The following is a 13,156-nucleotide window of genomic DNA, read 5'->3' as shown; positions in this document are numbered from 1 at the left end:
AGGTTGTCAAGAAGTTGAATAATATATTTACTATACATTAGAAGCCTCTTATCCAGTGAGGACCAGTAGTTCTCTGTTAACTTAAAAAGTATTAAAGCTAGAAATCATTTCTTTAAAAAACACTCAAAATGTAACCTGTACTTACCCATCAAGCTTTTGCTGTGACCCTAGAGGTTTGGTGGTTTTGAGTGTGTCTGCTCCTCCCCATTGCTTTTATATAACCATGCTGCTGATGCAACATCGCAGTCTTTCAGTTTTGATTTTCTTGCAGTGGAGCAGTGAACTTACACTTCCTAAGAAATCTGAGTGCAGAATATTTTTGTATTTCTATAAATTCTTCCCATCAACCTCACTGAAGTTGACACTTTTTTTTTTTTTTAGCAACTTGCCTTTCTAGAGCATTCAACCTAGTTTTCTTAGAAGTAGCAACTTTAATGTTTGCACTCATATTTAATTTATTTATTTAATACTTAATTCATGTATTTATAGAAATAAGTACAACTGTAATAAAATAGGCTTGGGAGTAAACACAACTATTAGTAAGCATGAAACTCAGCAGCAAAAATGTGTGGATCTACTTGAGAATAGCTTGGTGGCCACAGGTGCTCAATACGCGGGCCGCTTTATCAGTGTGTTTAGAATTAAATAGAAATTGGTAAGATAGCAGATATTTCTGTAGAAGACTTATTTATTTTGCAGTGGTATTTCTGCTAAGTCATATTTTTATTCAAAGCTAGGCATTTATTCTCTCACTCCAGTTCACTCTTGGAAATGATAACTTTTAGTTTGAATCTTATTATAAATGTTTTGAATCTTTTTAGAAATATGCTCTATCATTTGTATTTCCTCACTTCTTAATCATGGTTGATTATAAATTATACCATCGATTTAATAATTTAAAAGAAGGGGTATGATAAACAAAACCATGTCATTCTTTGAAAAAGCTAGTGAAATCAATCAGCTTCTAGCAAATCTGGCCAGGGAAAAAAGAGAAAACATAAGAGGACAATATTAAGAATTGTAAATAATAATATTCAGAGGGTAAGTTTAAAGTGTGCAATTGTTATGGGTAACTTTATTCTAACTTGAAAAATCTCTCAAGTAAGAATTGTTAGCATTTATTGAAACAGAGTAGGCCAGGCATAGTTCTAAGTGCTTCCTATGTGTTAACTTACACTCTTCACAACAGGTTTATTAAGTAGATACTGTAATTTTCCCCACTGCACAAATGTAGGAATTAAAAGCACATGGAGTTTAACTTACCAAGGACGTAACAGCCAGGAAATAGTTGAGCCAGAATGTAGAGGGCCCAGGCAGTTGTGGCACACACACATATGTATGACCACCAGACTCAACTGACTCTCAGACATGTAGTTGAAAGAATAATATAATTGCCACAGTTGTCTTAACCAGGAGAATACTGGTTAAACCGGTGGTCCCCAACACCTTTTTGAGGCTTTTCTGTTGTTGATGTTTTAAACTCTCAGAGGTTGATGACCACTGGGTTGAAACAAATGATGTAGCATAGAAAAATACGTTCTTTAGTTTTCATCTTTGTTTACCTGTTTTAGATTCTCTGAATGTACTGCATTTTTTTACTTTATCAGTTTTCCCTTTTAAAAATATGGGAGGGCATTATGTTTATAGCCAAACCTAAATTTTTTTATTCTAACAAGATGATTTGGGCTATTTTATAAGCTTTTATTTGAAACAGTACAGAAATTCTCATAGTGAAATATTTAGTAATTTTTAAATTAAACGTAAACATTGTTTTATGTTAATGGTATGAAATATTTAATATCCTAAATATTTGCATATAAATATGCTAAACTAAATATTAAAATTCTAAATGTTGGTGATTTTTTGTATTTTTTATTATTCAATTATAAATGTGTCTCATAACTATGGTTAAATGCACCTATTTGGTCTGTCTCTGTGTATATTTTTATTTGCTTTCATCTGGCTTTTTTTTATCAGCAATCCAGTGGGGAGAAGATGGCCGTCCATTTCACTATCTCTTCTATACTGGCAAACAGTCATACTATTCATTAATGCATGTACGTATGTTGCATTTATGATAAATAATATGAGCTGTAAGCTACAAAACTAATTGTACTGATACTGTTCTCAGCTTCAGAATTTACCTAGTATTTTATAATTGACAAAAATAAGACTTCTAGAGGTAAGACAGTGTGTTGATGAAATGATTTATATTAATTCATTTTTGCTAAAGGTAAACTTTATAGAATTTATATCAGAATGGTTTGTCTTTAAAATGCTTTTACTTAGAAATTGAAATCATGTTCCAAGGTAAATGTTCAACTCAATTATAGTGTGTGCATGTGCTTTCAGGGTAAAGAAGGAGGAGGCCAAGTGTATGATGCTGTCAGGGGCTGTGAGGCATTTGCCTTGAAAAAGAATCAAATGGTTATTTCTCATTTTTTTTGTTATTTATATATAATTTTTGCCTTTCATAGATTAATGCAGTGTATGAGCCTAGAATTTGGGCCCCAAAACAACCTAAGAAATGATTTTATTACAGTTTGACTTCCAACTGCATTTAGTATGCTGTGAACAATTTTTGTTTTGTTTTCAGAGCTGTAAGTGTCTGATAGTGTGCAAATTTGGAAGAGTTCCCCAGAATTGCTATGGAAAAAAAGGCTGGATGCCAATATTCTGTTTTTATTTTTAGAACATGATATCAAGTTCTATTTTACTCATTATATGATTTTTTAAAGTTTCAAAAATATTTATTGGGCTTCCCCCATCTACAGTCAGATTGCAGTGGCTTGAATCAGTGCACACATTTACTCTGCTTTTTAGAATTATCTGCTGTTTATTTGTGCTCCACAAACCCAAAGGACAGAATTCCCACTTGTCAGGTACATTTATTTCTTGGGGAAAAAAAAGAAAACCTTCTTTTCGCTTTTTGTTGACCTTGGGCAAATGAGCTTCTTGCCCTGGCAGAAATGAAATGAATGATAAATGTAAAGTGTGTCTTTGCTGAGTAATGGAGCTGCGGCTCCGACTCCGTAGAGGTTCTCTCCCGCACAGCCTGAGGCTGCCCGGGGTCCCCTGCTGTTCATTTAAATAGGTATGTCAAATCTGCCTCCAAACGCCGCCGGTTTGATCTGTGGTAATATTTGTGAAGGTTCCATATGGACTTGAGCCCCCTGCAGTGCTAAGAAATAATGTACAACGCTTCATGGTGCAGACGCAAATTTTCTCTGAAAAGGGATGCAGTGCTGCGTTTTAGCTGTCGGAGGGGATGATGGAGCTGACGCGCTAGGCCTGTCAACTTGTTACACGGATGGGTTGCACGCAGCGAAGCTGTGGAAAATCTGTGCCTTTTAACTTTTCTACTTAATCATGGTTGTAGCATTGCCTTTAGACTGTATGCTACATTAATTCTCTTCCTGCCTTCTGCCTTTCATCCCAAGTTTCACGGAAAAAAGTAAAGCATGCAGGTCTTGTAGAGGAGCCTTATCAAACAGCTGTCATCTGACATGCCATTTGCATTTGTTTTGGCTGAAACTGAGCAACCCAAGGGCAAGATATTTTGTTACATTCCATCATAATGAGGAAATTACACATCCTATAAGAGACCTAACTTTTTTTTTAAGTTTGTTTTTATGTTTTAAAAGGTATTGTTCAACAAACTCATCAGTTTCTAAGTGGATGAAATGTTACCATACTCTCTAAAATGTCAAATGATATCTGATTAATAAACATTCTTTGTTTTTGAGTAATTTAAGTTTTGTTATGTTTCGATAGAAGAGTCCTTTGGGCTTTTATATTTTAGTTCAATGCAGTAATTTCTAAATGTATGCCTTATGCATACATTTCAGCATTATGTATAGCAGGTGTCATTAATTACAGCCGCAGTCACACCAGCCTAGTTTCCCAGATAACACATATCACGATCATCTGCAGGAGATACTGAGACTTTGAAATAGTGACTAAATGTTCATCATTCACCCTACAGAAGTGTCTTTGTAGTGGCCAGGCACTGCGTAGAAAGTCCAGCTGTAACACTTGGAACCATCTCGCCTGTCTGCACTCTCTTTGTTCTGCCTGGTCTTGGTGGTGGGGGGAGCCGTCCCCTTCCCACTGTGAGTGATCACAGGATGGCTGTCCCCACCGTGGCACGGGAGATCGCCCCTGAAGACTGGCAAGCTTTAAAGAGTTGGAAATGAATCCTTGTTGCTACCATTTATTTTTGTTGATATAATTTTTTCCCTATGTGGCAGGGTAACAGACACTAAGCCAAACTGTTTTTCCCATGTCGTTGCCCAACTGTAATTGTATGAGGCGCGGATGCCACTGGCCAGGAGTTGTGACAGGAAAACACATCTAGCTCCTGTGTGCAGTTGTGTGAGGAGACCCTTCTGATGCCAATTAACCTTCTTATCCTCTGTAAAGATGACAAATCTTCTTTTTAGTATTTGGTGACTGTTTGCATAGGAAGCAAATATATTACATTACAGCAATTAATAAAAGATGGCCCTGATGCACCTTGCAGTTAAGATCTGTGTATGACGCTTTAGTGAATCCTGTTTCCAGTTGACCTATATTTAGTCCATCCACTTTCTGTGGAGAAATGGGGAGGTTTTTGAGGAAAAATGGCGATGAAATATAAGGTACAGTTTATTGTTCCTGCCCAGAAATGAAGCATGATAGGAAAGTATAAAGTGAATGGGGATTTGCTGATCCGTGATGTTCTCACGTCTTGGAAATGTGCCACACTCCACAGGTTCACTTGCAGGGCACTTGGGGCTCCCGTTTTCCTATGGATATAATGATCCACATGTCTTCAGATTCCTGGGAAAGTCGATTAAAAACCCATTTGTTTTACACTAATAAGATATATGTATATAATGAAAAAAGTATAAAACCATAGTAACAAATAATTTCTTAATAAAAAGTAATTTAAGTAAGAAGAAATAAGAAACTTCTTGAGTTTCTCAAAGCATCATTGAGTACCATAAAGGGATCCGCTGCATGGTGGCACTGGCTTGGCTGGCTTTTTCACCAAAAATGGATGGCTTCTCATTTCCTTAATAGCCATTTAACCAGTACAACTTGTTTGCTTTTCAGACATGATTTAGGGCTTTAGGTTTCAAGAAAGAGAGAAAGAATAAAGTTTCCTGAAACAATTGAGCAAAGGTGTGAAGGAGAGGGAAGAATGTTAAAGAGGATATAGATGTCTGTGTAAAAAATAAAATGCTATACAGCAAGATAACCGAGTTGTGACTAGCCTAGGTATAGACTGCGGTAAGTGGAGAAAGGACTAGGCCAGAGAGTGGGCTGCCTTTTGGGTCCAAGGCTGTAAACCCCACCAGGGTTACCCCCTTTCCCGCAGCAGCTTGGGCCTGTCCAGGACGACCAAGCTGGTGGCAAACGGAACGGTGGGCCACAGCCCTGGTGTTCATGGTTCAGTTTGTGAAGGTCCTTTAATTTTAAGAGAAAAACATTTACCAATACTTATGTTTCTGAAAAAAAAATTAAAATTCACTAACTAAAAGTAAGTTGAGAATCGTTTAAAACTCATAATGGGAGGGGATTATTTGACGCTGAAGTGCTAACCCTTTTGTAAAGCATGGCTCATTAAGTCAAGGCATGTCTGTAACACAGCTCTTCCCAAAGTGCTTTCTGCAGAATATAGACTGTGAAATATTCTTCAAGAAAGAGGCTCTGAAGTGGTGTTAGTTTAGGAATGTTACATATTGTGTACTGGGGAACTCTAATAAGGAGACACTTAGTAGGATCAAAGCTCTGTGAAGTCCTTAAGAAACATGTTGCTTTAACACTCTGCTGCTCAAACCGAGTGGGCTGTAGAACACTTCCTACTCCAAACCCCTTTTAATGTCCCATGAAACCAGTGCTTGGGGAGGACCGTAGTACAGAATATTGAAAACTCTATACATTGTCATTGTAGGCATTACTCGCCTTAGATAGATACATTTTCTCAAAAGAGAGGTTAATAAAGTCCCCGTTTTAAGACTGATATCAGCCCCAATACCTTAAACATTTATTGAAGTTTTACAAAAGCTCCCCTCATCCCAGTCTTTAAGAAAAGGAAGGTATGCAACTCTAAACACTGCACTAGGAATTTAGCATTGTGTAGAAACTTCATTTATGTTTTAGAACCAGTTTTACAGTAAACAATTGAGTATTTTCAAAGTATTTGTTTAAATTGAAGGAGTTACATGGCCACAGATGAAATATATACCAAAAAATATATATATATGTAAAATGAAGGGATAAGTAGTAAAGTTTAAAATGTGAGAGAAAACCAGGTAATTCTAATCCTTATAACATATGTGTAAATAGGGTTCATTTGCCTTGCGAAGGAAGCTCCTGGCGTATGTGGAGAATCTTCAGTTCATTTTAACCTACTCGGTTCTTAAAGCCTGGAACAGCAGCCCCAGAAGTGTGCTGCTTCATTATGTGAAGATTCCAGACTCTTAGCAGAGGTCCTGGGGACTGAGTATCACAGAATTCTTACTTAGTTCAGATGTGTCTAGATCCTCTTTGTGACCTTGCAGAGAAGGAATATTTAAAACTCTTGGATGTAGTGCTGTCTTTTAAAAATTAAGATAGTGACCCTTCTCGCAGTGAGGTATCGTGAAATAACTACAACTGTGTAAAGTGCTTATTTTAAAAAAGCTACAAACTGGTGCTAAAATATATGCATGCTGTTTTAAGACTTTCCTTGACAGCAGGAGTTAATTCAGTAATTAATTCAGCAGTCGAAATTGCTGTTCTAGAGGTATCTTTAATGTATATTTTCCTCCCATATGAATAATTACCATTGTATATCTGGTATGCTTCAAGTGTACCAATTAAGAAAATTAATTTTTTTGAAAAGGATTCAACATATTATTGTCTCTATGTTGGTTTTAATTAGATTACCTCTTTGTAATGGTATAATTACTATAATATATGATGGGGCTTTAATTTGAATAGTAAAAATATATGCTGTCTGAGTTATAAGAACTTTCAGGTCATCACTCCTGGGTGTGGACTTCCCCAGAGTCCTTTTTCATATGTTCCATCTTGAGATGATTTTCTTTGTGTGTCGAATGGCATTTACATGATGTACAATCTATATAGTATATTGTATTGTATTCACAAAGTAATAGCAAGGGTCTATAACAGAAGTTTGTCACTTGGAACTTGAGATATATAGCGTAAACCTCTTAGTTAATGATAACTGGATTATATTTATATTTGTTTGATTTGATTTTGTATATGCCAGTGGCCAAAAAATTGAGGAGATAATTTAAGAAATTGATTTTCTGTGATTTCTTTAACAAACACAAATTTTAAGTCAGTTACTTTACTGTTACCATACTAGTATTTAAGATAATTACTATTAGTTACTATTTATGTTGTGTACCAAAATACAATAGACTTTTTCTATATCACCTCCCTGTGAAATGTTACTTGTTTACACTTCCTAAAATTGGAATTTCCACATGATTAACAGAACCAAAACAGATTTCAGAAGGATACTAAAAATCATAGTGCTCATACTCTCAGAAGGGTTTAGTTTAAGCATTTCTTTTCTGCAACCTGAGCATCTGGTATTTTCAAATTAGGCACCTTCTAAATTTGACTCATACATTATGGAAATCTGATGACACGAGGGGTGGATAGGCTTGCTTTGATTTTATGAAATATTAATCATAGCTGTGATTAATGATTCAGCATTTCACATCTGGGTTATTCCTGTCATATTTGAAAATTACACTGTTAAATACAGTATATAAACTTAGTGTAGGTGGGTCATACTAATTCTCTAGTGTCCCTTAAAAATTAAGTGGAAACTTAACAATATACCAGAAGCTACCAGTGGTAATCTGTGATGTTGACAGTTCTTGGCATATTTTATACCCTTAAGGATTTTTTTGATGTAAATTAGCACACATCTCTTCAGGGAGTTGAAGCTATAGAATCTACTTTCCAGAGAACTGTTGTCTCTAACTAACCAAGGTAGAATCTTAAGAGTGGTTTTATTATGCAAAAGAGAAAGAATAAATGGAAATGATGCACCAGTAAAATTGTTTGACTCTTGAAAGCCATACCTCACCCCCGCTATCATTCTTGACCATTACTATAGGTCAGGCACTGTGCTAAGTACGTACTTTACATATATTTTCCTATTTAAAGAAGTGTATGGAGTGGCTTAATGGGCATTATGTGATTTGATGGGTTACAATCATCAAATTGTAAGCATTTGCCACAAATGAATCGAATTCATCGTGTTTGAAATCTGACATGTCCTTTTCGTGGGTTGTTTTCTCCTCTTCCACATTTTTTTCTGATTGTTTTACTTGTACCATTTATAAATTATCATGGATCTCAGTACAACAGGAGGAAATGGCATCACAGAAGAATACTTTAAGAAAAATAAGGACTGAGAGTAAAAATTGCTCAAAAGTCATTGGGAAATGACAGCCTATACTTTGACTTAAAACTTAACGTACAAGATAGGTTGATTGTTGTTATTTTAGTTGCCTTAATTATTTCAGAAAATTAAGTAAACCCTTGTAAGCAGAGGAGGGTAGTAAATTACTCAGCAATTTACTACTATTGCTGGCATTCTTTTAAGTTCATATATTCTTCGCTAGTTTGAAAGATGGACCTGCACTCTGAATCTCAGGACGCTGGACCCGGCAGCTGAGAGCTGTTTTTTAATTGTCAGATACATTCCTCTGCTGCTGCAGGTGATGGATATGTACTTGGCATGTAGTTTCCTTACCAGAGCACCCCAATGGAGCCACAGTCTGCCTGTGGTCCAGCCTGCTGACAGGCTGTGCTGGGTGCACAGTGGCATGTTGTTTGCCTGTGTCTGTCCATTTCATATAAGTGGGGAGCATTCATTTTTTTTGGTGGGGGGAGTTCTTTATTTGTTCAGATCATTTGAGAATTGCTTCTAGAAACAGAGATGCACTGAAATTTTTCTGATATACTATCTATTTGAAGTCCCAACTCAGTATTTTAGCCTTTAAAAGTGAGTTAAAAGTACCCTAACCACAGTCAACAAGGCTTACCAATTCTTGGGAGATAAACTGTAAACTTTTACTTTCAGTTGAGTAACAGGGATATATATATATGTGGATATATACCCCTGTTTTTCTATATGTGGATGGTTTGTGGTTTTGCTTTAGGGTGGACAGTTGGCTTTTGTTTGTTTTTTAATTGTCAGATACATTCCTCTGCTGCTGCAGGTGATGGATATGTACCTGGGATGTAGTTGTAGGGACAGTTCCACTTAATATGAATACTAGGATTAAATTAACTTCATTTGTCCCTTTGCTATTGTGTTGAACTAGATTCTCTGTAGTTCTTAGAGTGTACATTTCTAGCCAGTCTAGGCTTGGCTGCTGCTGCTGCTGCTGATGATCTAGGGACTGCACTTTTAGAATTGCTGAGCTAGAGTGATGGATTTACTTTCAGTTTGAGATATTCGTGTCTACTGGTAATGTCTAGCTCACCACCAGTTTTGTAGCTTCTAGTGCTGTTTCTTCTTTTTCTCTCTGCTTCTTTTTTCTTTTCTAAACTGTCAATTCGACTACCCTTAATGAAAAACAAAGCAAAAAACACTTACATGAATCTCCCCAGCCAAAAGGAATGAACTTTTACATCCTTATTCACTGAAGAGTCCTACCCGTTGAGTATTACATCGGCTTTTCTCATCTGTGTTACAAAATTCAAAGGCTCAGTCTGTACTTCCTCCCTCCCTGCCTTTTTTCCTTCCTTCCTTCCTTTGATTCCTGAAAACAGGTTGCAGAGTGAAGACCGTGCTAAAATGCAAGCACTAGTAAATATGATGACAGTGGCAAAGGGACATTTCTCCTACACTTAGATAAAACTTTATCAGCAACATGATGAGGTAATATGGCAGTCTAATCAGAGCCCACAAGAAGTTGCCCCTGAAAACTTGAAATTATTAAGACTGTTTGAGATATGGATTGACACATCTCTATCAGCAACAAGGTGTATCTTCTGAGATTTGCTGATACTAGGAGGTATCATGATTAGCAAAAAAAAAAAAAAAAAAAAAGTAAATTTATGTCATCTCTAGCTCATTCTTTTAAAATACCTATCTGCTCATTGGGTATTAGTATGGTAGATTATGTGTGAATTATAAATGAATAAATACAAGTGTATTGAGTCTTAGTCTCAAAAAGTTAAGTTTGCTCAGGCAAAAGCTGTACTATTTTGCTTGTTGTAAGCTCATTGCCTAGAAAATATATTTCACTGATGATCCTTATTGCTGGATTATTGCTTTTTGCAAGTTTTAACAAAATGGCAAACTTCTACTTCCATTGTAATTTAACAAGTGACATGCATTCACAGATTTTCTTAGTAAATTAATAGAAAGAAATAAAAAAATATAATAGAAAGCTCTTTTTAAGATAAAAACTATATGATAAGGACTTCAATATGATTTAAATATTAAATAAGTAGTAAGTTGTATTAAATAATACATAAGTATCTATAAATACCATATATTTTACTGGATAATTCTCTAAGTTTAAAATGCACATTGCCATATAAATTACGATTTTTTCTGAAGGAAAAGGAAAATAGTTTAAGGTTTTTGGTTTTTTTAAACCAACCTCACTGAAGTAGAGTTGTAAAATTTTTATAGAGTTATTTTAAAATCAGCTGAAGTTAAGTATGCTGTGATGTATGACACTAAATTCTCATTGAAATTACTCTATCATCCTTTAGTTTAAATGAGAAATAGTGTTATTAAAAGCATTTTCAGTTTTATTTACTCTGCAGCTTGATTCTCTGAGGAGGAGGACACCTTAGGAATTACTTACAGGAGAAAACTATAAAATGTATCAGAAGTTATAATGTACCATTGCTCTTATTTTTAGCATGTACTGTATATTTTATTTGCCATAGGATGTCTATGGAATGTTACTCAATTTAGAAAAACATCAAAGTCACTTGCAAGCCAAAGGTCTGCTTCCAAAAAAAACTGTAACCAGGTAAGCTCTTTTCTTGCATTAAAATATAAGTAAAATTTGAACTAAAAACATGCCACTCATTGGTATTTTTTTAGACATACCCAAAGCCTAAAATTTGTTCAGTATTTCAGCATTAAGCATTAAGGTTAGGGTTCAAAATAATAGGTAGTTTTTGTTTAGGAGGAAGCATGAATTGAAGTTATTTTTATGTTATTTTATCCCAGATTTATATTTGATAGGATATTTAATTACTATACCTGGATATGATGTCCCCAGAATTTTTATGTATATAGCTGCACATTTATTTAGCATTTGCATGCTTTAATTTTTTACATTTTATTTTTATATTTTGGTATTTCAAGGTTTCTGCTTCCATTTGGCAGACAGCGATAGATCAGATCCATCAAACTGATCAGCCAGTGTTAAATTTTGGCCTGTCTATTCAAGATTTCTTCCATAAAGGAAGAACACCTTGTTTAAGTTAAGTTAAATGCACTCCTTTTCCTTTAGTTGGACTTGCTACCACATTAGTCTATTGACAGGTTAACGTCGTATCTGTAACATCTTCTTTGAAATAAGTTATACAGGCACAATTTTAATCTTTAAGAAATCTGGTGGGCTTTTAATACCAAATGAGTTCCATAGTGGCATATTTAACTCTTAAAACATTTGCTAGAGTAGATACCTTTTCTAAAGTAGATTGAGGAAATGCAATGTATGTCAAAAATAGCTTAGTTGGGTAAAATTACTGCTATATAATATAAAAACTTATTCTCAAATCATAAAATTGCTACTATATGTGGGATCTTTTGTGATGTAACTCTAATTGCATGGCTAATTAAAAAGAATATATGTGATATTTTAACAGAGACCTGATTGGCAGCAGATGGCTGATTAAGGAGGAGCTAGAAGAAATGTTAGTGGAAAAACTGTCAGATCAAGATGTGAGTGATTAATCTTTTTAATTTAAGGGGACCTGTGCAATAAGAATGCAGACAATTGCTGTATTTAGGATCCTAATAGTAATGTTCCTCAGAGGCAGGTGTTCCTACGATGGCTTTTCTTTCTTTCTTTAAAAACAAAACAAAACAAAAAAACAAAACACATTCATCATTGATTTCTGCCTTGGGAGGACCTTATCTGTGGTTAGGGAGGCGACTTGTCGAGTCTCCAGGTCCTCCTCTTGTAAGTGCCCTCATGTCCTGTGCCAGTTGTTTTAGGGAAGCATGGCAGATGTTGTTTCATCTCCTTACGTAAGGCCAGTAGCTAATTTTACAAGCTGATGATAAGTGTAAGGAGTCATTATGGGTTAGGTAGAAAAGTGATGCAGCACATGGTTACCTTCATGCAATTTACTGCTTACCTTGTGTGCCATATCTGTAAGGTCAGTGGTTTTTATCTTGGGATCTGCAAACCACCTCTATTGAAATCCCTTGAAATGCTGGTTACAGACTACAGTGTCCTAAGCCTCACCCTAGATCTAGCTCGGAATCTCTAGGGAGTTACCCAGGAATCTTTAACAAACTTTCCAGGTGAATCTTATACCCTATAAAGTTTGTGACCCCCTGCTTTAGGTCTTAATTGCATTCTTATTTTGTTAAATGTTCTAATATATCAACATTTTCACAAGACAGTTGATGTCTTAAACATTTTGATGTTCCAAATTTATTACTTTCTGGAAGATTGGGGTGTAGATAAATTTCACAGATTTTTCCAAGATGGAGTTTTTCTTTGATGGCGGTGGCTAACATTGTTAGTACTTTGCCACCATATATAGATTTTAAGTCATGTACTTGAATTGTTCTTTTTCTCATTTAATGTATTATAGAAATTAATGATTTGGAAAAGTTGCAGTTTGCTTAAACAAAGTGTCGGACAATTGGTTAGTGGTAGACCCAGAGTTAATTTCTAATATCCTAACTGCCAAGTACTGCTCTACTTGAATCTAACTGAAAAATCTCTTTGCTTCTTCACTGAACAAGTAGTTTCATTATTTCCTCTGTTTCTGGCTGCTTTGATTTTTTTTTTTTAATAACTCAGGTATTTTTTCTGCTTTGTAATATCCCACGGACTTTAATACAGGTGTACAACTATGAAAACAAAAGAAACAAGTTATATATGATACTTTGTACTTTGGGGTACTGGATATCAGAAGAAATCCTAAT

General features: G+C 35.3%; 1 protein-coding gene across 1 annotated transcript in view; it reads left to right on the top strand.

The window, feature by feature from the left end:
* MRPS9 (mitochondrial ribosomal protein S9) overlaps nt 1-13,156 on the top strand; it is a 56,492-nt gene that overhangs the window by 33,203 nt on the left and 10,133 nt on the right. Inside the window, exons 5-7 of the mRNA XM_055243644.2 lie at nt 1,978-2,057; nt 10,927-11,012; nt 11,860-11,935. Of these exons, the coding sequence (XP_055099619.1) occupies nt 1,978-2,057; nt 10,927-11,012; nt 11,860-11,935 (242 nt within the window). The remainder of the gene's footprint in view (nt 1-1,977; nt 2,058-10,926; nt 11,013-11,859; nt 11,936-13,156) is intronic.

Source organism: Symphalangus syndactylus, chromosome 14, assembly GCF_028878055.3.
Source record: "Symphalangus syndactylus isolate Jambi chromosome 14, NHGRI_mSymSyn1-v2.1_pri, whole genome shotgun sequence".
NCBI classification, from domain to species: domain Eukaryota; kingdom Metazoa; phylum Chordata; class Mammalia; order Primates; family Hylobatidae; genus Symphalangus; species Symphalangus syndactylus.
This window is presented reverse-complemented; position numbering and strand designations above follow the sequence as displayed.